At 45.1% G+C, this 24,570-nt stretch overlaps 1 protein-coding gene across 1 annotated transcript in view; it reads right to left on the reverse strand.

Annotated features, from left to right (window-relative positions):
• CAPN1 (calpain 1) overlaps positions 1 to 24,570 on the reverse strand; it is a 306,415-nt gene that overhangs the window by 168,193 nt on the left and 113,652 nt on the right. Inside the window, exon 2 of the mRNA XM_085625758.1 lies at positions 16,366 to 16,670. Coding sequence (XP_085481884.1) covers positions 16,366 to 16,632 — 267 coding nt within the window. The 5' untranslated portion in view covers positions 16,633 to 16,670. The remainder of the gene's footprint in view (positions 1 to 16,365; positions 16,671 to 24,570) is intronic.

The following is a 24,570-nucleotide window of genomic DNA, read 5'->3' on the forward strand; positions in this document are numbered from 1 at the left end:
TACAGTTGAACACCACTTTTAAAGGGGGGCCCTTATGTCACGGAGACAATTTCAAAGCAGTCCTTCAGGAACTATGGCCAACCTCAAGAAATACAGCGCAAGAAAAAGGCCTTCTAGGGGGTCAAGTTGAAGCAGAACAGATGCAGAGGTTGACTCTCCCCCACTCATAACCTCATACATAGATCGCATCTCAGAGGAGCAAACGTAACACGATGGCTTTGAACAAAGCAGAACTGGCAATGCTCCACCTTAAAAAGACCTCATACCATAAGTGCGATTAAGTGAGGCCCCACCTAGTTAGGCAGAAGCCACGAGAATGGTTAAGTGGATGACATACAACTCCGTGAGGGCCGAGCCCTCTATTCAAAAGGGGAGAAAATGGAGGACTTTCAGATGTTTCAAGCCTCCTTATAGTCCCCCCCCAACCCTCTCTCAGATGAAGACCAAACCTCTAGTACATTATATGCATCACTCCCCCGTCTAACTCAAGATCAGAGGGACACACTTGAGGGACCGATAAAGCAAATCGGAAGAACTGGCAGCTATTAAATCCATCACGCTACACAAAGCTTCGGGCCCAGATGGCTTACAGGAAACTTTTATAAGACCTTTGCTAACTCCCAAGCTCCACACAGGACAAAGGAAGGCAAAGTGACCTCCTCGATGAACCCGGCTAATATCTCTTGATCCCAAAGCCAGTTAAAAACTGGAAACTCTTTGCTTGACACAGACCAACAGCACTTCTCAAAGTTGATGCCAAACTATGTACAAAGATTTTTGCAATTCTAGTGCTTCTAAATGTTGATGCTAAACTTTATACAAAGATCCTTAAAAGGAGACTGAAACGCCTTCCTACCAACACGAAACACTCAGGCTATTCTGGTTTCATTAAAACCCAGCAAACATCCCCGGTTCCGGGCACTGAGTCCACTTAGTCCCCGTCCTGACCTTTTCCCCCCCTTGATACTCCTATGGATTGGTGGGGTCCCCCTGCTAGGGGAGCACATGCTGCTGTTTCCGATTTTGGGTTGCCTTGTGGATTTGTTTTTTGTTGTTATTTATATTAAAATGAAACCGTTAGGTGGGGTCCGGATGGTGTGGCTACCAACGCTTTTAACTCCTGTGCATTTCCCTCTGCCGCAGCATGCGCACTATTGTCTGTATCACATGCTCCTCTTGCTTGCTAGCGGCCGGCCTGAAGGTTGTAGGCCCATCTTTGTATATTTTTTGGATTTTGTAATAAACGGTTTCAGGAAAAAAAAAAAAAAAAAACCCAGCAAACACATAATAATATCTGTTGCAAAGTCCATGTGGTCGAGAAAGCCAGAAGGAAAATGATAACTGCAGAAAAGGCCTTAGACCAGGTGCACAGGCGTTTCTTGCTCACACCCTATGCACAATAGGATTTGGACCTAGGTTAATAACCATAGTGCTGACAGGATGTCACACTCTCACCTCAAGGGTTGCCTTAAATGGCAGGGTATCACTCCCTTTTGCATTGGGTAGCTGAAATAGTTAGGTATATCCTGAATCCCCATTACTTTTTTGCCCTCAGCACTGAGCCCTTCCCAGCACATTAGGAGGCTACACATATGCATAATACCTTTATTTGCAGGTGATTTTCTGCAAGCTCTAATGCACCATACGCGCATCCCACATCTTCAATTCCAATTGCCGTATATGGAGAAAGCCATTGGCTTTCAGATGAATATGAAGAAATCGGAGATTCTGAACCGGACACAGTCCCAAGGAAAAAGACTATTAAAATTCTGGATCGTCTCCAATTGGGCTACTTGATCTGTTAGATACTTGGGATTAAACATTGGAGCTATATAAAACTAACTACCCCCACAAATTATTACAGCCCTCTGTGAGGACTTTCAGAGATGATCAACCCGGTTTCTTTCATGGCTAGGTAGTATGAATACGATCATAATGAATCTACTAATTAGTATTACAGATCTTTTTAAGCAATCCCCATCTAGGCATGCTAAGAATTCTCCACAATGCTTAAACAATGCTAAAAGATTTTAAAATATATCTGGCAGGGAAACTAGGCCAGGATGGCCTGCAGTGTTTTGTGTCAGACCAAGCCGCGCTCTACCAGACATCATGACATCTTATTGGGCAACAATGCTACATGTTCTGTTGGAGTGGTCTCTTGGGGAGACAGACAAAGTGTGGCCACACATGGTTCCAGCTGTAGTAGGCAGAACTGTATGGGACTTGGTGTGAAGCCCAAGTGAGATCAACCCCAAATATCTACATTAGCACCCGTACACATACAACACTAACATCTGGCACATACTATCAACGAGTTTGAGCCTAACCATATTTCTCTCACACATAACCCAATCTGTGGCAACCTCGCTTTTACACCAGTGTTACAGCAAGGCCCGTCGATAGGTGGAAAATGTTTCACAGTCACAGATATGTTCCACAGGGTTACCATGGTGGCCCATTAAATATTCAAACAAGTTTTCCAACTTGATGGAACACCCAAATGTGCCAATCGTTGATTAACACAGTTGTGAGGAAAGTGGTTACCTGTGACCTAACACCCACTACAACATTTTGGATATCAAGACAGGTTTCAAAATGGAACATTTCTACCCTATAAAACCGCACAGATGTTTACCCCACTGCCCACAATTAATAATTGTAGCCTGCAATGAAATGGGATCCTAGACAGAAGGGTGAAGTAGCCCCAACAGAGATGTCTATGGCACAATATTAGACATGAAGCACATATTATCCTGCAAAGGAAGACTCGCCATAAAATAGATTACAAGTAGTATCTCGCCCCTGTGAAGCTATATAGATTTTACTCCCACACAAGTGCCTCCTCTTGGAGAGGGTGTGGCCTACTGGGAGCCTTCAGACATATACAGCAGGACTGCCTCTACATCATGCCATTCAGGGCCAAGATCTTGGCAGCCATGAAAATAATTTTGGGATAGCCATCCCCTCAGACACAGCCTTTGTCCTTCTGGACCTCCAATCACCTCTCTTGGAACTCCAAACAAAAGCAGATTATCTCCTAATGTGGAATTATTTGTTGGCAGCGAACACTGTCCCCAGACCCTATGTTGAGGGGGAAAAAAGATTCTCCACTTATTACAGTCTCAAGTGATAATGTTAAATGTCATGGTAATGTAAAGACTCCAGATCAATATCTGGTCAGTAGAATGACTTTGAAATGACATGGAGCCTGCGATTAAAATACTTGTCAAAGTGCTTCCCACCCTTTCATGCCCTCCTAGACTGCAGCCCCTAAACTTTTTCAATTATTAAGAGCAGGTTCAAGCGGTGCCCTCCGGAGACCATAAATCCCCCGATGATATGGAATGTTTACTGCTAATTTTTGCTTCATCCACATATTTGGTTATGAGGGGAAACTATATAATTGTTTATGCTGGTTGACGAAGCTGTTGGGGATTTGAGGGGGAGGGGGAAGAGAGTGCTGGAAGTGGAAGGGGAATATAAAGACTATAGGCATCTGGCAAACAGGCTCAGAAACAGTATTTTCCCAAAGATGCCTTTATCGCTGAATTTGCTGACATCCACATTTATGGTGCAAATATGAAAACACAATTAGGAAATACAAAAAAAAAAAAAAAAAAAGCACTGGCAAAGCCAATAGGTTTGGTCTTGTTGAACTATTGCCTTGATCGATGCTTTTTGCTGATTTTGTGCCAAATCGATAAAAGAATTAAATAAATAAAGGAGCAAAGACGAGGCTGCGTCATTCTCTAGGTACGCATTTGTGATGAAGTATGTGCACATGATTCATTGTGCATTCACAGGCCTAGGAAATAAGGAGAGTCTCATTCTTATTTACTTATCTAAGATGGAGGACACCATTTGGATTGTTCAATAAAAAAATCATTTTAGCATCACAAAAGCACGTTTTGTACTGCAGAACAGCACAGCGCTGAATATCAGCCATCAGGCACTCCAAAATATTAAAAAGAATTTTAAAAAAAGTTAAATACCTCAAGGAGTTTAGAGAGCAACAGAGGAGTGGATGGGGAAGCAGTTGGGGGAAGCAACGGGGAGCGAGCAAGAAAGTAATGGAGGCACTCGAGGAGGGGCCAGAGGAGGCCAAAAAGAGTTAGAAGAAACAGGAAACGTGAGAAAAGCAAAAGGACAAATTTGGGGGAAGTGATAAGGGAGCAACACAGACCATGCGGGTGTGGACGTTTGTGGGAGGAGAGCAGGACACAAGGGGGAGAGCTAAAAAAAAAAAAACACATACACTCTAATGGAGTGCTGAAAGAAAAGAAAAAAGTAGTTCCCGAATGTGAACAGTAGAAAATATACAAGTCAAACAATCAAAAGGATGGTAAATAAGCTACGCTCAAGGGGAGGGACAAAAATAAAAATAGAAATCAAGCTGTTGAAAAATAAGCAAGCAAATATGACTTACAATAAAGCCAACCAATAGTAAGCAATGGGTAGGCTGTAAGTCCACTATAGGTTTTTGGTACGTCCACAAGAGGCCTTCACCTACAGACAGCTAAAATGTGTCTGGCAGGAGATACCCAAAAAGGTGTGCAGGGTGCCTATTGTCTAGGACAGAAATGGCCCCAAAAAAACACCATGGAATAATCAAGAATTCGGGTTTGAACATGGATTAAATCTTGGGTTGTGCGTAGATGTGAACGACATTACAGAGTTTGCTGGCATAAAGCCTTGCCGAGGATGGCTCTTCAGAGGTAGTGACTGGGCTGAGAAACATAAGCTCTCACACTGTCCACGGGGAATCTTGATAAGGTTATGCAGTGGGCAGAGGCTTCTTGGATGCAGGACTTAGGCAATGACTAAGTAAGTCAGGATATCTTCTCCCAGAGCAGTCTACCTATATAATCCTTAAGAGGCAACAACAACAAAGTCTTTTCTTGAATCCAAGGAGTACAGTCCTTGCCACTGACAAGGAGAAAGATAAAGACTCGGTTTCCATTTCCAACCCTACTCCCCATAGGTGTGCAGAGCTCCCTGGATTAAAGGGTGGACAAGGGGTAAGTGAAAATAAAATAGCTCATTCCCAATACTGAAGAACTTAGCCTAGACCCATCAGTCCACTCAAGATTTAGCCATAACTTTGTTGGGTTGGAGAGGAGAAAAGCATGACAAACTGCATTTTCCTCCCAGATGTGAATCAGATCCAGAGCAAACAGTAGCCTTGTTGGTGTTGTTTCTCCCAATCAGAGAAGAAAATTTGATACAAAGGACGAGTAGGTAGCCAAACTCTTTTTTACATAGGGTGAAGTCTTAACCATGAATGTGACCACGTCTCTTTTCAGGTGTTTCCCTCGTCAGGCCACAGTCTGATCCTGTGGAACTCGCTTGATCTAGACCCGGCCTTCCTGCTCTTCTCACCTGGATGTGAATTCAAGCTACACAAGCCAGCACTATTCAGGAAGTGGGAAATAGAGTAGCACAAAAGGGTAGGGGAGACATTGGGAAGAATGCAGCATTGAATACTACAAAGACATAAGGTCCTCCCTACACCCGAAGGAGCTACAGGCAACAAAAGGGGGCATCAGCCCAGCACATTCCAAACAAAAATGAAGCCCGGCCATGACATACTACACAGATTTACACGTCAGCCATTGAGCCATTTACCCACTTGGGTGCAGGTAAAAAGGCTTGTACCCCACCACTAAGTTCAGTCTCCACCAAACATTAGTAGAGTTGTGGCCACGTCTGGGGGGCATAAACCAGCCATATTAAAAGGGATAGCACTATTTTGTGGAGCCCAACCTCCCACTAGAGTTTAGCACTTTGTAGGAAAACAAGGTCAAAATCACTGCAGCTCACTTGTGCAGGAGACCCCTGCCATGTGTCGGATTACAAAACTACTTACCATTGTCAGCACGCTGATCTGGCAAAGAAAGATATTATGGTATGGGCAAAGCACCAGGGACTTTGGAACCTACAATGGGGCACCAATGAAAGAGGATGACAGATTTATTTGGGGCTGTATTTAATACTACTCTGGGAACGTGAATGAACTGGTTGAGGTAGGTTTGCATAGGGCTGCCAACTCGTCTTACAGAAAAAACATTTCAATTACAGTCCGTCTCATTACCCCTTCCCTCTAGAACGAATACTGACTTCTTATGTGCAAAGAAGAAACTCACTCTAATGAGGGTTTTGGTGACCCCCTACATTCATAGCACTGGCCTGCAGTATTCCAGAGTGTCCAGTTAGAGCTCAAAGCACCTCAGAAGCCCAGGGAAAGGCAAACAATTCTACGTAAGAGCACCATACGTACGAGCAGACAAGAAATATGGGAGAATAGAAACAGCCCCGAAAGAAGACTGACGATTTCCAAAGGAAGGCAGAGCTCAGTTACAATGCACTCAGATCACTCCATCAGTGCCCAATCAGGGACACTGAAAAAATCCACAGAAGGTCGCTGCTTCTTAAGGTCAAGAGTGCAGACGTGGTCTAGTCCACTTGCTGTGTCTGTCGTAGCAAATAGGAATTGTCCACATAGTCTGAAGCACAGGCCTGTCAGAGTCCTTCAGAAAGCATCTGATGCTTGTTAGGTCAGGGACTGGCTAGACAACACAGCTAGCTGCAAAACCTAATGTTACCTATTTTAAAGAATAAAGGACACTTAGGAGAGGACTTTGAGCAAACCCTTTCAGACTTGGAGGGTTCTAGGGCCAGCACCCACGGGAGCACCGGAGTACTAGTGTTACTTCACCCAGGGAAGCCGGGTGCATAGGTGTCAAATGGTGTCGGGAATCGTCGTTGATTTCAATGGCGATGTGCTGCAAAGTGCTGCTGCCGTGGAAAGGAGAAGTGTCCGGTGTGATCCAAGCCTGGATCGCAGATGTGAAAAACCTGAAAGCAGAGGGGACAGGGTCTGGGTCACTTGGCAGTGACCAGGGGCACGCTAGACTAATGCCCACCGATGTCGGGTGTTTCAGGTGCGATGAGGTGAAGCTTGACTCCACTGCCACGGAGACCAGGAAGCGTCTAGGACGACCACAGTCTGCAGGCGAGCTGTCCCACGAAGGATGTGGAGTGCTGGGGAGTTGGTGTCCGGACTGGAGACCAACAAGCCTTAGCAACGGCCACCCATATGGTGAGAGAAAAACGGCTTTGGTGTGGACCAGCAAGGTCCTGTGGACTCCCCAAGCGATGGAGTCAGGGCATGTCTGGAGTAACCAGGTAAGCCCGTTGAAAGTCAAAGTACCCTTCTCAGGGACCCACAAGTCGACAGACCAGGGATCACGAAGGGACCTCTAGAGGAATCGCTAGATACCAGCTCACGGGTCACTCGTGGAGTGTAGGCCAGCAATCTTCGGTGGAATCACTGCTCGGGGTCTGGACTACAAGAAGCCCAAAGCACAGCCTCAGGGATCGCCAAGAAGCATATGCTGCTGCAAATGGTCACGGTGTCCAGGGGTTCGGGTTGCACGGTCCCCACGAGGGCTTTGGATCTCAAAGTTAATGAGAGCACGGATCGGCCTCGGCGAAGCTTGGAAACCCACCTCCTGGGTTGCAAAATCGCCAGAGTACTTCAGGAGCAGCGTCGATGCAAACCGGACAGGTGAGTCTTTGGTGCCTGCCTTGCCTAAATCCTTTACTCCAAGGGAGATTCTTCTGTCATCCAACGTCGTGTAGATAGTAGAAGTTCTGGGATTCTGTAGCAGAGTTTCGTCCAGGTAAATCTAAAGTCCTGTAGTCAGGGGTTCCTACTTTATACCCAAGGAAGGGGTGGGACAAACTCTGGGGACCCACCTATGGGAGGGTCAGGACAGAGGGGTGGCTACACCCATGTCCTTTGTCCAGTTTCGCGCCAGAGCAGGGGCTGAGTGCCCCTGCAACCGGTTTGAGCTGGACTATGCACAGGGACACCAAATGTGCCCCCAGTGCAGACATCAAAGCACTCTTGGAGTGCACCCACCCAGCCCCAATACACTAAAGCCTGTCTGGTAGGTGGTTACACCTCCCTGTGACAGGAAACTTATTGTCCAGGCCTCCCCTGCCGGAGTTTCGTCCAGTAGCAGGAGAGTAGACTCGTGTCTGTGGCTGGCAGCATCCATTTTGTGATGCCAGGGTCTGTGAAGCTGGTACCCGGTGTACCAGTGCGGTCATGTTTCTCCCTCTAGTAAGCTGGAATCATACCTCCCACACCAGTTACTGGTGTGTAGGTATGATTCCAAGGTGTTTGACACCAAACACGACATGTTTCCATGCAGCAATTCCAAAGTTAGCATTTACAGCGAGGTTATAATGCACTTAAGAGTATATGGTTTGGCTGCATCACAAACCACCCTGGAATAAAGGTTCAGGGGGCTGCAGAGGGGCTCTGCTCATGCATGAGCACCATTTCACATAAAAACCAGCACCCTGCCTTCAGGATTGATAAGGCCTGCCATAGGGGTGACTGATAGGTTTATATGTCCTGTGATATGGAGAGATATAGGGAACCTATATCTGAGTAAGGGGTGCATGCACCACTGTACACAGGCTCCTGTAGCAGACCTATTGTGTCATTTTGAATGGCTTCCCAGGGGTGGCATAATACATGCTGCAGCCCCTGGTAGGCCTCTAGGGTACCTATGCCCTGGGTACATAGTATACCATATACTAGGGACTTCTAAAGGTACCCCAGATTCCAATTTGGAGTGTACCTAAAGTACATGGAATCCATTTAGAGAGGAAGCAGCTAGGCTGGGGCCATGAATAGCAGGGTCCCAGCCAGACTAAAGTCGAAAAACAGTGAAACGTCAGCAAAAATTGGGGGTAACCATAAGAAGCAGATCCTGCTCTCCTACACCGGTCACTCAGCGCCCTGTTTACAAAGGTAAACTTAGACTTCAGGTGTAAGTTTACCTTTGTGAACTGGGCCCTCAGACTTCAGGTCTAAGTTTACCTTTGTGAATTGTGCCTTGATGAATGTGTCTCAATAACTCGTTTCTTTTGCCTGCTTTTGTCTGGCTGGGTCCAAACTAGAATGGCATGGTGAGACAAAAACGATGGATTTAGGACCAGATCTCTGTACTGGGGTGAATGTATGACATTGTTCTGCATTCTGTCCATCAATAGTTCTTTTTGCATTTGTCACCCCGAGTGGGATGGGTATGCTCAGACGTGAGTCCAGCGCTCTCCATGCCACTGGAATCAAGCTATCCTGGCTGAAAAGGGGTGAAACCCCGAAACCGGTCCTAGGATGCTTATTTCCAGTCCAGGGAGGACCTGGCCTGGCGGTTCGGGCTGGATTGTTCCATGGGCACAGGGTCAAGACTGATTTGCATATGGCTGGGTCCAAACTGGAATGGCATGGTGAGCAAAAAAACGATGGATTTAGGCCCAGATCTCTGTACTGGGGTGAATGTATGACATTGTTCTGCATTCTGTCCATCAATAGTTCTTTTTGCTCTTGTATCTGAAGCATACTGCTTGGTACATTAATTTTCTTCTACAGAGAGCACTTTGATCTGAATCACCGCCATGTACTTCTAATAAGATCAGGTAACGGAGTGAACAGGGGGAACAGTGTTTGACTCAGGGTCACACATATTTAGGCCAACTGAAGGAAGCCAGGATTCACACATGGATATCCTGACACTGACGTCTTCAACTTAATCCACTACTTCATTTGTAAAAGAACAAGTGTAGAGGTCCAAAGTGCTGCCGAATGCCAGGGTTGCCGAGTAACAGGCACCTAGAATGCATCGACTGCCTCCGTCTTTCACCACCCTACACATACTGACTCATTATCTCACTCTTACAGGTTCGTTTTCAATCCTGCATGTTCCCTTTGGCACTGCTTTGCTACCCTCTCCTAACTTGATCCTCCACCATTTTCGGACTTTCGCTCTCGGTCGAAGTCCGATGCTGAAAAATAAGTTACTGTCCCCAAAAACAAGAACAGGTGCCCACAACCAGCAACCACTAGCAAAAACTAAGCACTAACTTTGACCCTTGAACAAATCTCTTTTCCCCCATTCTCCTCACACTTCTTCACATGGCCTAGTTGGAAGGATGAAAATGTTGGTGGAAGTAAAGTTTGTTTTTGTTATATTAAAATTTTAGTCTCCGTCACATAGATAGCCCCTAAATTAATACTTTATTCTCAGATTCTTATTGAACTGCTGAGTTATTTTTTAGTAAATCTTCAGCTCTGTCTTCAGAATTACACATAACAAATCTTTTTTTCTTAACCAATATAGGAGGTTGTTTAGTGTGCGACGGACACCATACTCCACCACAAACATGACTGAGTACCCTAACTGCCAAAGTGACGGTCCACAACTCTATTTAGAATTGGTAGCCCACCATGTTTGACAGCGAAGCCGAAACAAGTGGAGACCTTAGACCAATAGCCCATCAGACATCAGCTTAGCTACCGGAGACCAACAGCCCTATTTAATGCAGACGTTCTGAAGTACTTTTTTCCTATACAACACTGTCACAAAAAGAATGGAATTTCCAAACTGAATTTTTAAAAAATGATCTATACACCTTGGGAGAAAACTCCCAGAGCATTCAGGCCAATAGATTTTTTTTTGTTTTTCAGATACAAATTCCGGTTCTGGGAGTAGCATTTTCGAAAAACAAAAGAGTTTGCAGTATCCGCATGAATCATGGTGGCCACTCTCAAACTTACAGTGCCTTAAGAATAACTGCCATGGTCTAAGGTTAAAGATCTCTAAATGTGGCAGGCTGCAGTCTACTAGGGGGAAGCGAAGCGGAGTACAGTCTACCTAAATCTAAGTGAGTCCTATAGTTGTCAAATGGGCTTTTAGACATACTTTTTGACTGCTCAAAAAAAAAAAGAAATGCCAAATACACCTTCATGTGGTAGGCTTACTTAGCAGGTTAACAAACACATGCACAACGATATGCACATTCTTGCTAGTGACACAGAAACTGAGTGTGTCCTAGGTTTTTCTTATAAGAGAAAAATAAATCTTATTGAAAGCTGGTTGGCACCTTTGTTCTATAATGAAACCTTCACCCCTGCATCCTCAATGCCAGAACTGGTCCTTGTAGCTTGTTGGTTACAAAATGATAAAAGCTGGGGAAAAGCGCTTGCAAACCATGTTTGGCACTGTACAATACACATTATTCAAAACATTTAGATACAAGGGAGATTATCTAGTGCACTCAGTATTCGGCATTGTCTTATTCTGAGTAATAAGGAAGGGGGAAATAGGTTTTTCTTGGAAGGTGATGCCACTGAAGTCAATAGAAGGAATCAATCATTTTGGAGAGCAGGAAACATTTGCCTGGTGGTTGCCCCCTATGAAGCCTAGGAGAGGCATTTGGCTTGCCCTGTTGAGATGGTAAACATTATTACAAGTGGGAAGACACTCACAAAATAAAGACATGCTGAGAGGTATGCTGCAGGAAATATGGCACTACTGAGTCACCTGGCCAGCCATACTAATTGTAATTCCGCCAACTTTGTATATGCTATCTGGTCACCATGCTCTAAGATATGTATTGGACAAAGCTCAAAAGAGGATGGCTCAGATGTACGAAGCCATTTAGCATTTCTTAAAGGGCCGAGTCGCTTTTTTGGCCCATTAAGAAATGCTAAATGGCCTTTTCAGATGTACAAATGGCAAAAACTGGTTACAATTTCCGATTTCTACCTGATAGAAATTGCAAATTGCGACAGATTTAGGAATCACAAATAGGGATTACCCATTTGTGAATACTGAAGCACATGTACATAGCATTTCCTAAATACGAATCGGGCGTTTTGGCAATGAAATTACCATCGACTTCAAGTCAATGGTAACCATGTGCAAAATAAAGACAATGCATAAAAATTCATTTTTTTTATTGTCACATGAAGCACACATATGCCCCTGAGGCATGTGCGCCCTTACATTTGCACTAGAGAAATTCGGGGTGCCTCCTGGGGGGCCTCAAGCCTAGAGGCACCCATGGCTTTGTATTTCTATAATTGCGATTTCCTATTATGAAATCGTAACTCGGGAAATGCAAACCATTTCCTATTTTACCCATAGGCCGGAATACAATGGCATTTCCTATTTTTGATTCCCTAATAGCGATTCCTAATCTGTAGGAATCGCAAATTTTGTACATATCCTTTTGCATTCTTTAGATAGCAGTGCAAACGGGAACCTTAGTACATCTGGCCCAAAGTCTTGCAAGTTACAGCATAATAGCCAGAGTGTGTGTGCCCCTGCAAACGTCCTTTTTGTTCAACCATCTCATTGAGCGCAACCACAAACAAATAGTTATATGCTACCAAGTTACTGACCCTAGAACCAGTGGCGTCACTAGGGGGGTGCGGGGGGTGCGGACCGCACCGGGTGACACCATCAAAGGGGGTGACACCAAAAGTCAAACTTCGCAAGGGAAATTCTCCCCCAGCCCGTCTGATGCCTCGACAGAGCAAGGACTGAGGCTGGGGGCTCGGGAGTCGACACACTTGCCACACAGCGGCATCGGACCATGAGACTCTGACCTGAAAATGGCGGCCGGATCCATTCACTCTAATGGGGGTGGGGCGGGTGAGAAGCAGCCGAGACTTCACAGCCACCACAGAGGTAGTTGAGGGCTCCCCGGAGGCTGCGGAACACGGTGAAAGGCCTGGTGGAGCGCCCAACGCATGGCTCCAACTCCAAGACGGAGGGAGAGCAGAGGCTGCCGGGGACCAGGAGCCGGTGATGGGCCTAACAGGCCATAAAGAGCCCGTGCAGAGAGAGTCACTGCGAAACCGCGGGGTCCGGGTAGGTGCAGGCTTGCCGACACGGAGCATCGGCAGAGTTATCTACTGGCGCTCCCTTGCAGGCCTAACGTCGGAGCAGTGGCTTCCCTGCAGCCTTACACTGGGGTGATGGAGCGTAGCACTTGGGGGCCCGGGAGACAGGACCGCAGCAAGACCTAGTGAGGCGCATGTAGGCCTGCAGCCAGGTAGCAGGGCCCAGGGCAGCAACGGTGCAGAGGACAGAGCAGCCACACGGGACGGGGGGCATTGGCCAGGCTCATCGACTGGCGACCGAGGACAGCTGACAGCCAATACAGGGAGCCGGCCCAGGCACACAGTTGAGCACGCCGACCCATGGAGAGAGAGGATTGTGCAACCCAAGCGGTGGCGCCAAGGGGCCTGACGGACAATCGAGCCCCCGCTGAGCCAAGAGCCTACCCGGAGCGGAAACGGCCTGAAGCTACGCACCTCGGGAACCGCTTGGGACTGGGGTGACTCAAATGACGGAGAAGCGGCCATCGGAAATACTCGGCGGCAGTGACGAGGGGACGACTGCCCTGGGGGGTGAGCAGAGGACCACTGAAGGCGACTGACCCCGGTGAGGAGAGTGGCGGGGCGCTCCACACAGAGATCGGCAGCGGAGGGAACAGCAGCTGCCTGAGAGGGAGCGGTAGGAAGAGGCCTAGAGAGTCGCACAGGACATAGGCACGTGGCAGACGAGGTGGAGCAAGGTGCAGAAGCGGCACAAAATAAAGCAAGAAAAGCGCTTGGCGCCCGGGACCTCATACCAAGCCACATCGCTCCTGTTGATGAAGCTGCCACACGGAGACATCAGGCGAGGGCCGAACCGGCCCAGAAAAGGTGAAAGCCCCGGCGTGGTGTGGCTGAGGCGAAGCTGAGCAGAGGGGAGGTGCGCTGATCCGCGCCTCAGTGTCATCGGCTAGTAAGTCGACTGGCGCCGAAGGTCTAATTCAGAGCGGATCCACAGCGCCATGGGTAAGTCGTGAGGGGGTGACACCATAAGTTACCGCACTGGGTGACACCAACCCTAGTGACGCCGCTGCCTAGAACACAAACAGGAATGATGATCACTTGAGGCAACTCCTTCGAAGAGAATGCGGGTGATTAAACGTCATGGACACCATTGACTGCACCACGTGAATGGACTGTTATAGCTTTGCTGACGTAGAGTTGTTGACCGGATAACATTTTTGTGCGGGTCACCGACATTACGATTGAAAGCATTTTCCTTACGTTTTATTTTTTTCATTTTTCACTGCCACGCCCTTTGTTCTGCAATCTCCTATATTTCTGTTATGTATGGCTCTGGTATAGAACCAATAGCCTGAATACCTGGATTCAAGTCCAATAACTGACTGCTATGAAGTAGCAACAGTTGTCAACAAAAGCTGTTACCCACTGTTGCTATGCCATAAAGTAATTTCATGCTGCCCCAGCTGGGCGCTCAGAAAGCCTGTCAGAGTAGCTCTGGAAAGTACAGAGGGAAGCTGCAATAGCTGATCGACGGGAAGGGATAGAGAGTGGTAAGGGTGGGTGGCAGGAGACAATGTATTTTTAGGTCTCGCCTGACCCAGCGCATGCGCTGGTCTGGCGAGACTTATAGAGAGGGCTCCAAAAAGTACTACCAGGCCAGCCTAGAGCTAGTGCATGTGCGCGGGCGCACGAGCCACTTTTACCGCAATTACTTCCACTTTTGCGGCCGCAAGGCCGCTTTGATGTTTGATCGCGATCACTTTCGCGGCCGCTTGGCATTGCCAATAGGTCTCGCTTTTGGGACCTTATAAGTATTTAGTTATGCAACTGTTGCATGGCTAAACACTTATAAGGTCCCAAAGGCGAGACCTATTGGCTATGCCAATGCTTGTTGTTATCTGGAACAGTGGGAGAGGCACTGTTATGTAAGGCATCCCATTGTGCCTCTGCATAACAGTTGAAAGCAGGGGCAGGTGATTTTTGCGGCCATACATGTCAAAATTAAGATGGGTAAAAAGTGAATTACTGGAATGTTTTTCACCTCTGGGTTCCCTTTGACCTCATTGGCAACACGAGATTAGCTCTTGTTGTCTATTTCATGTCACTCAGTACCCCTTGATGAAAAACCTCCCAGTGATTCACTGTTCCCAGCCTAAAAATCTATATTTTACTGTTTTGCACTTGCATAAGGTTTTTATACCATGGTTCCCGCTGGATTACCTGAATACAATGATTATCTCCTGCAATTAATTCCTGCTGCTCGAGTTACACTAGGATGCCCTTCCCCCCGCCCCTTTTACTGTCTGGTTTTACCAGCAGTTTGTTTTCAAAATGATGGTCTTTTTTCCATACCTATGGCTTACAAACGCATCATATGGCAATCAGAATGGTAAAATAATTATCTCCTTTTCCTCCACCGTAGAATGGTTTCCTGCAAATGTTAATTATTTCTACATATTTTCCCTCTGCTTTTGGTGTTCCAATTTCCAGACACTGCCATATTTTTGTAACTACATAAGTGCCTGACTACAATCTTTGTTTTACCCCGCTCGGGCAGAGACTGAAGGTTTCACCCAACTGCTCATCTCTCCTTTCTGCCAGGTGAACGCCTTCCTCGATATCCAGAGATCTCCTCACCTCTGTTTTTATGATGCTAATTCTTAGGCTCTTTCATATTGTGACCTTTTTAGATAACAGAGAATTCTTGGGGTCTCGAGATTGGTGTGGTAAGCCGCTCCTCCAATTTACTGGTTTTGAAGAATGCCCTATTCGGCTTTTGGTGGCCCATTACTCACTTTTTGTTATTTTTGCTTGCTTGTTTTAGATTTGAAGTAGCTCATATTTGTCGTGGTAAGGCCTGTCTAAACCGGAGAGATGACTCACTGACCTAAACCTGAGAGATGACTCATTGTCTCCCTTTAGCACTTTTTCAATTCTGCTTTTTCAAGACCTTTAAGTGACACTTCAAGGGCATCCCGCAATTTGTGTATTGCAAGTGATGCTATTGACTGCATCAACAGGGCTCTCCTACAATTCATTTGTTTAATTGCCCTCTTCAAACCTCTATTATGTTATTTTATTTAGGGTTGTGAATCCTAAATTATTTATTGACACCGTCCTGATGATGACCCATCATATAGGACTCCCGGATTGAAACGTTCATGGTCATCCCAAATGGCTTGCCTCTTGATCAGTGTTTACCAACTCCCCAGAGACCTAATTAAAAAAAATCTACATATAGTCTCCTCAGATACAGAATTGTTAGCACCATTTGTTTTTTCCTTGGCCGTATCTGCACCTATTCACCTTTACACATTCGATACACCTCAGCACTGCACAGTCTCCACTTTTTACCTTGCCACTTACACCACCTGGTACCACGTTCTGTTTCCTAAAAATTCATCAAATAGGAGTTGATTAACCTTTGGGAGTCTGTTTATTTTTAGTCAATTGGTGCATACTTACTTCTAAAGGCACAAATCATTTGCCCTTTTGAATGCAATACTGTATAAATTAAACTTTAAAAACTTCTGTTCTGCTTATAGCCAGGTTCCTAGGGACACTGGATGGCCCTTTTTTATCGCCAGTCAGGGCCAGCAAAAGGAGTACTGCCAATGAGGAAGGTTTTTACTGCAATCATATGCTGCTTTACTTACCGAAGGCCGCACCCACTTCACACCGTAGGTTTTAGAGGAGTTGGGGCCTAGCTCGTTGAAGCCCAAAGAGTAGGCCGAGGCGGGAAAGGTGTCGTCTTTGAAGAGGGATCCACTCTGCAAGCACTCCTGTCGAATCCGGTCATAGTCCTGGCCCAGGAACTTGATGGCCTTCTCGTTCTGCCCTATGCCCAATTCTTTGTCCCGCTGCTTCTGCACTTGAGCCGAAACACCTGTGGCATACACTGCACATATCACTTCCTCTTCCATCTTTGATGGGAGAGCAGCAGAGACTCAAACTAGCAGAACTAATGGGGGAGAAAGAGAGAAGAAAGGATATGAGTTCTCAAGCGTTCCAGATCAGTCACACAAGGGTTTGCAATTCCAATACTCCTATCCACACAAACATATATTGATGCCTCTATCATGGATTACAGTACACTACATTATCCCAGTGAGGAGACCCAAATATGAATCTGCTATAGCACCTCAATTCTGAACTGCTGAACCCCACACTAAGCCAGTGCCACAACCCAGATACCATTCTGCCAATGAGCCTCAATCCAGGCCCTCAACATCCCTCACTATTCCATTACAGACACTCACAGAGACCTCTGGTAGTGTATTTCGCACATGGCAAACACATACATTTATACACAGAATAGGATCAAATCCTTGCTCCTCCTTTTAGGTTAATATAATATTTGTTAGTCTGCAAAATGTGTAGAAAAACTGTCTCCAATTTAATTTTATCACAGTATACGTGTGACATCACCAACATCCTGTAAAAAGAAAATGACATACCTACTTTACAGTAACATGTTATTAAAGTTCAGTTGTGGAGAAAGAAAGCATGCAGCTCATGTCTTCAGTTTAAGCAGATGATATTTTAATATATGCTCAAATCTTGTGAAGCTGTTCACTAGGCTTAGATGTTTTAAAGTATATATCCACAGTTTTGCCCCTGCCACTTTTGTTGATCTGCTTCCAAATTGAGAAAAGTGCCATGGGATAATCCAAATTTCAGCCAGAGCAGAAAAGCAGGGGTGCAACTCATTGGTGGAGATGGAAAAAAATCTGATGGGTATTTTGGACCTTTCTCTTTGAATGTTTTCCAAACTAGGCACAGAATTCTGTGTTGGATCTAGTGAATTATGGTTAGGATCTCATGGCACATACAATAATTTTTCCTTAGACCATAACTGATAACGGTGGCTCTGTTTTTTGTCAATTGCAGTTTCTGAAAATATTTTTGGGGGACAGCTGAATATGCGGATAACACAGTATTGTAATCTGGATACCACAACTATCTGCATTAGTAAATTACATTTTTAAATGTTAAAAAAACGGCAGATTTTAGAACAAGACTATAACTAGTAAATGACAGATTTCACAGAGGCCTACGGTTGAGTGTCAAATGATTGCTGAGTGTTGCAGAGAACAAAGCAAACACAAGGAAAAGATGGATGGAGCTCTGAAACTTTTCAGACACTCACCCCAGTCACAGAACTGGGTTGCATCCATTGTCAATCTTTAGCTCTCTTCGCCACCCCAGTTCAGACCCAGCCATATGCAAATCAGTCTTGACCCTCTTGCTCATGGGAACAGTCCAGCCCGAACTGCCAAGCCAGGTCTTCCCTGAACCGGAAACAGGCACCCTGGGACTGGTTTCGGAGTAACACCCTATATCAGCCAGGCTAGTGTAAATCCAGAGGCAAAGTGAGCAAGGGACCCACATATGGGCATACCCATGCCAAATTTTTGGCGTTGCAGAGAACAGCCACTTTCTATGCCATTTTCAAATGGGACAGGCATGTGGTCTATCTGGGAAGGCCAGTGCATATCTTGTTAGATATGAGTTTTTATTTATTTATAATCAATGGCTTACTGTTTAGACATAATGTCATTCATTCTTATCCCGTTTCAGATTTCCAAGAAACAGTCACTCACTGTGGCCAACTCTATGGATTGAAGTTGAGGTCAAGAAGAAACTGTGCAATGTTGTGTACATCTGACAATGCAGCTCTCTCTCTTAAATCAGGTGAGCCATGGGTAACATATATAGCGTAAAGAGGAGAGCGGATAGGGCAGAGTCCTCGGGTACACAACTGTCTAGTGCACTAAGATCAGCAGTACTCGCCTAATTTGATCTGCTACCCATGCTCATTTAAGAAGTATCTAAACCCATCATAAGCTTTCCTTGAGATATTAGAAAAATCTGATTTAAAAGTGTCTCATGGTTCACAGTACTGAAGGCCGGCAGGAGGTCACCTCCCTATTGTTCTCCCTCGCAAGTTATTTCTGGAACTTCACAAACTGTTGGGAGACCTTATATGGCACAACTCTTGCAGGCAGATGGCGCTCTCAAAATTGGAGCTCCCCATCAGAGAATGGCAGCCTTGGGAAACCCTAACTTGGAACATTGCTAAACAGCTGCCCACTCACAATGGCTCTCCCACTGGCCGGCCGATCGCTTTCTGGAGGAGACCTGTACGATGGGCTCCCCACTTACTTGAGCTGAGCTTCTAACACTCATAGCTCTGGGGACTCGGCCCCCTTGCACTCATACCCCCACTTAACTCCTACGCACCTGTGATACCTCTGCTCGGTCTCTCGACACACCACTGCCCAATTACTGAGTGGGAGCTTCAGCCCTGGGATCAGGCGAGGATCTCCACTGAGGGGGATCTCTTCTATAACTGTCAATTTCTCTCTTTTCAATCCATGGTGGTCAATTCCTCATACACACTTTGCTTCAGAGGGCTCATAGAGACATTTGGGATATACAAAACACAGGGCCGGCTACCCAGCAGATAATTCAAGCCCTCCACACCTTGGGCAGTAGTCGGCGGCAGATCAGCTGGCTAACTAGTGCCCTAACTGCCCAAATGCACATATCACTGCAGCCCTTGAGGGACGCATGGGAAACTGATTTTGGTAGACACTTGAATTACAGGGAGAGGGATAAAGTGCTGAAATATCCCAGAGAACAGCCCAGGAATGGCAGACTAAAACGTATTCAGTTTTGAAAAGGTGTGTCCGGGCTAGAGTTTTAGTTTCAGTTTTTGGGAATAAATTCCAATTGCGACATGCAGATCCGGGTGAGATAAGTATTTTTTATTCTTTTTTGGGTAGCTGCAAGAAAAAGGATGGCACAGCCTTTGTAATGTTCTGTGGAAGGTATTTGGATTTTTTGCGGTATTTTGTGTGTTCGTGTTCCAAATCATGCATGACTGCTATATGGAAGGCATCGATGCTGTTCCCTGCAGGTAATTGTGGTAAGAAGGTAGATTTTTTGGTTAGTTTGCTGTCGATTGAGTGGTGTGTGTCAATTCCAAGTTCAAGTGCAGTTCTGGTTAAAGAATCTGGATCATGATTCGTCTCACTGAGGTTGGTCAACAGGTCTATGTTTTCGAGTTCTTGAATTGAAAGTTCAGATGTTATTGGTGTGGCAGACGGCTCATGTCTCATGTATTGGTCTGCAAAAAACACTTTTAATTTAAGTCTGCGGATGAATTTGAACAGATCTATTCGTGTTTTTGTGAGATTCCATGGGGCCGTTGGGCAGAAGGATAGTCCTTTATTGAGAATGTTGTCCTCTTGTCTGGATAATTGAGTGTGGGATAGATTCTTGACAAGATTAAGTGGTGTTATGTCCTTTTTTCCATCTCCTTTCTTCTTGATCTCGTAGTGACGCCCATTGTTGGTGTCTGCTGGCGTCCAAATTGTTGGGAACCTCCCATGGTTGAAGTATTTGTGATGTTTGTTGTTTTTATACCGAGTCGGTAGCGTAATACCTCCTCTAAAAAATTGACCTTGCATCGTGAGTTATCGCCTTCAGGTGCAGGTGATGGTGAGTCGATGTCTGAGCTGGTAGTTGCTCCACTTGGTTGTTCTGTGGTGTTGGTGTTGGAGGTTTCTTGAGGTTTGGTGTCGTATTTTTTAGCGAAAGTGTAAACTCGTCCAAATTGGTAGTCCAGTTGATCCCTCCTGAATTTTCGGTTCTTTCTTTTGATAAGATCTTCTTCAAATTCGTCTATTATTTGATTGAGTATTTCGTAGTTTTTCCTTGTGAGATCTCCCCAATTAGAGTCTTCTATGTGCTTGCTGAGATTGTCTACTTCGGTTTTCGCCAGGTTGTATTCTTCTTGTGAGTGATCAATTAATTGTCTAATCATATTGTTGGAGCATTCCTTTAGGTTCTCTTCCCATTTTCCTATGTATTGGGGGTTAGTGGTGTCTGATGGTGGGAAGATAAGTATTCTGAGTCCCCGTGGGATCCTGTCAGCTTCAAGGTATTTTTTGAGTGATTCTGCTTCCCACCACTTGCTAGTTTCTCTCTTAACTGCACGTTCCAAGTTCTGGAATGTACTCCGTGCAGATGTTGGGTTGGGTTTTGGGTTTGAGTTTCTATTGGATATTGGTTCCGTTGAGAAGGTCTCCTCGACCCTAGTCGAACGTTGTGCTCGTCGGTCTTGACAAAAAGCCATGTGATCTGAAGGTAGTTCTGAGGCCTTGTACTTTTAGTGAAATCCGTAGAAGATTGAAGCTTGCTGATTATTCGGGGATGTGATCTTCAGGTTTGTTGAAAGAGTGTGAGGGGAAAGAGATCCTCATCCCTTACTCATCATCTAATAAGCATGAAGCTTTCAAGTAATGGTTCTTGCCCAGAGACAGGGGGAGATACCCCTTTCCCCCTAAAATGAAAGGTGTGGCAGACGGCTCATGTCTCATGTATTGGTCTGCAAAAAACACTTTTAATTTAAGTCTGCGGATGAATTTGAACAGATCTATTCGTGTTTTTGTGAGATTCCATGGGGCCGTTGGGCAGAAGGATAGTCCTTTATTGAGAATGTTGTCCTCTTGTCTGGATAATTGAGTGTGGGATAGATTCTTGACAAGATTAAGTGGTGTTATGTCCTTTTTTCCATCTCCTTTCTTCTTGATCTCGTAGTGACGCCCATTGTTGGTGTCTGCTGGCGTCCAAATTGTTGGGAACCTCCCATGGTTGAAGTATTTGTGATGTTTGTTGTTTTTATACCGAGTCGGTAGCGTAATACCTCCTCTAAAAAATTGACCTTGCATCGTGAGTTATCGCCTTCAGGTGCAGGTGATGGTGAGTCGATGTCTGAGCTGGTAGTTGCTCCACTTGGTTGTTCTGTGGTGTTGGTGTTGGAGGTTTCTTGAGGTTTGGTGTCGTATTTTTTAGCGAAAGTGTAAACTCGTCCAAATTGGTAGTCCAGTTGATCCCTCCTGAATTTTCGGTTCTTTCTTTTGATAAGATCTTCTTCAAATTCGTCTATTATTTGATTGAGTATTTCGTAGTTTTTCCTTGTGAGATCTCCCCAATTAGAGTCTTCTATGTGCTTGCTGAGATTGTCTACTTCGGTTTTCGCCAGGTTGTATTCTTCTTGTGAGTGATCAATTAATTGTCTAATCATATTGTTGGAGCATTCCTTTAGGTTCTCTTCCCATTTTCCTATGTATTGGGGGTTAGTGGTGTCTGATGGTGGGAAGATAAGTATTCTGAGTCCCCGTGGGATCCTGTCAGCTTCAAGGTATTTTTTGAGTGATTCTGCTTCCCACCACTTGCTAGTTTCTCTCTTAACTGCACGTTCCAAGTTCTGGAATGTACTCCGTGCAGATGTTGGGTTGGGTTTTGGGTTTGAGTTTCTATTGGATATTGGTTCCGTTGAGAAGGTCTCCTCGACCCTAGTCGAACGTTGTGCTCGTCGGTCTTGACAAAAAGCCATGTGATCTGAAGGTAGTTCTGAGGCCTTGTACTTTTAGTGAAATCCGTAGAAGATTGAAGCTTGCTGATTATTCGGGGATGTGATCTTCAGGTTTGTTGAAAGAGTGTGAGGGGAAAGAGATCCTCATCCCTTACTCATCATCTAATAAGCATGAAGCTTTCAAGTAATGGTTCTTGCCCAGAGACAGGGGGAGATACCCCTTTCCCCCTAAAATGAAACTGGTTTTGAAAAGGTGTGTCCGGGCTAGAGTTTTAGTTTCAGTTTTTGGGAATAAATTCCAATTGCGACATGCAGATCCGGGTGAGATAAGTATTTTTTATTCTTTTTTGGGTAGCTGCAAGAAAAAGGATGGCACAGCCTTTGTAATGTTCTGTGGAAGGTATTTGGATTTTTTGCGGTATTTTGTGTGTTCGTGTTCCAAATCATGCATGACTGCTATATGGAAGGCATCGATGCTGTTCCCTGCAGGTAATTGTGGTAAGAAGGTAGATTTTTTGGTTAGTTTGCTGTCGATTGAGTGGTGTGTGTCAATTCCAAGTTCAAGTGCAGTTCTGGTTAAAGAATCTGGATCATGATTCGTCTCACTGAGGTTGGTCAACAGGTCTATGTTTTCGAGTTCTTGAATTGAAAGTTCAGATGTTATTGGTGTGGCAGACGGCTCATGTCTCATGTATTGGTCTGCAAAAAACACTTTTAATTTAAGTCTGCGGATGAATTTGAACAGATCTATTCGTGTTTTTGTGAGATTCCATGGGGCCGTTGGGCAGAAGGATAGTCCTTTATTGAGAATGTTGTCCTCTTGTCTGGATAATTGAGTGTGGGATAGATTCTTGACAAGATTAAGTGGTGTTATGTCCTTTTTTCCATCTCCTTTCTTCTTGATCTCGTAGTGACGCCCATTGTTGGTGTCTGCTGGCGTCCAAATTGTTGGGAACCTCCCATGGTTGAAGTATTTGTGATGTTTGTTGTTTTTATACCGAGTCGGTAGCGTAATACCTCCTCTAAAAAATTGACCTTGCATCGTGAGTTATCGCCTTCAGGTGCAGGTGATGGTGAGTCGATGTCTGAGCTGGTAGTTGCTCCACTTGGTTGTTCTGTGGTGTTGGTGTTGGAGGTTTCTTGAGGTTTGGTGTCGTATTTTTTAGCGAAAGTGTAAACTCGTCCAAATTGGTAGTCCAGTTGATCCCTCCTGAATTTTCGGTTCTTTCTTTTGATAAGATCTTCTTCAAATTCGTCTATTATTTGATTGAGTATTTCGTAGTTTTTCCTTGTGAGATCTCCCCAATTAGAGTCTTCTATGTGCTTGCTGAGATTGTCTACTTCGGTTTTCGCCAGGTTGTATTCTTCTTGTGAGTGATCAATTAATTGTCTAATCATATTGTTGGAGCATTCCTTTAGGTTCTCTTCCCATTTTCCTATGTATTGGGGGTTAGTGGTGTCTGATGGTGGGAAGATAAGTATTCTGAGTCCCCGTGGGATCCTGTCAGCTTCAAGGTATTTTTTGAGTGATTCTGCTTCCCACCACTTGCTAGTTTCTCTCTTAACTGCACGTTCCAAGTTCTGGAATGTACTCCGTGCAGATGTTGGGTTGGGTTTTGGGTTTGAGTTTCTATTGGATATTGGTTCCGTTGAGAAGGTCTCCTCGACCCTAGTCGAACGTTGTGCTCGTCGGTCTTGACAAAAAGCCATGTGATCTGAAGGTAGTTCTGAGGCCTTGTACTTTTAGTGAAATCCGTAGAAGATTGAAGCTTGCTGATTATTCGGGGATGTGATCTTCAGGTTTGTTGAAAGAGTGTGAGGGGAAAGAGATCCTCATCCCTTACTCATCATCTAATAAGCATGAAGCTTTCAAGTAATGGTTCTTGCCCAGAGACAGGGGGAGATACCCCTTTCCCCCTAAAATGAAACTGGTTTTGAAAAGGTGTGTCCGGGCTAGAGTTTTAGTTTCAGTTTTTGGGAATAAATTCCAATTGCGACATGCAGATCCGGGTGAGATAAGTATTTTTTATTCTTTTTTGGGTAGCTGCAAGAAAAAGGATGGCACAGCCTTTGTAATGTTCTGTGGAAGGTATTTGGATTTTTTGCGGTATTTTGTGTGTTCGTGTTCCAAATCATGCATGACTGCTATATGGAAGGCATCGATGCTGTTCCCTGCAGGTAATTGTGGTAAGAAGGTAGATTTTTTGGTTAGTTTGCTGTCGATTGAGTGGTGTGTGTCAATTCCAAGTTCAAGTGCAGTTCTGGTTAAAGAATCTGGATCATGATTCGTCTCACTGAGGTTGGTCAACAGGTCTATGTTTTCGAGTTCTTGAATTGAAAGTTCAGATGTTATTGGTGTGGCAGACGGCTCATGTCTCATGTATTGGTCTGCAAAAAACACTTTTAATTTAAGTCTGCGGATGAATTTGAACAGATCTATTCGTGTTTTTGTGAGATTCCATGGGGCCGTTGGGCA

The sequence above is a fragment of the Triturus cristatus genome, chromosome 9 (genome assembly GCF_964204655.1).
Source record: "Triturus cristatus chromosome 9, aTriCri1.1, whole genome shotgun sequence".
NCBI lineage: Eukaryota > Metazoa > Chordata > Amphibia > Caudata > Salamandridae > Triturus > Triturus cristatus.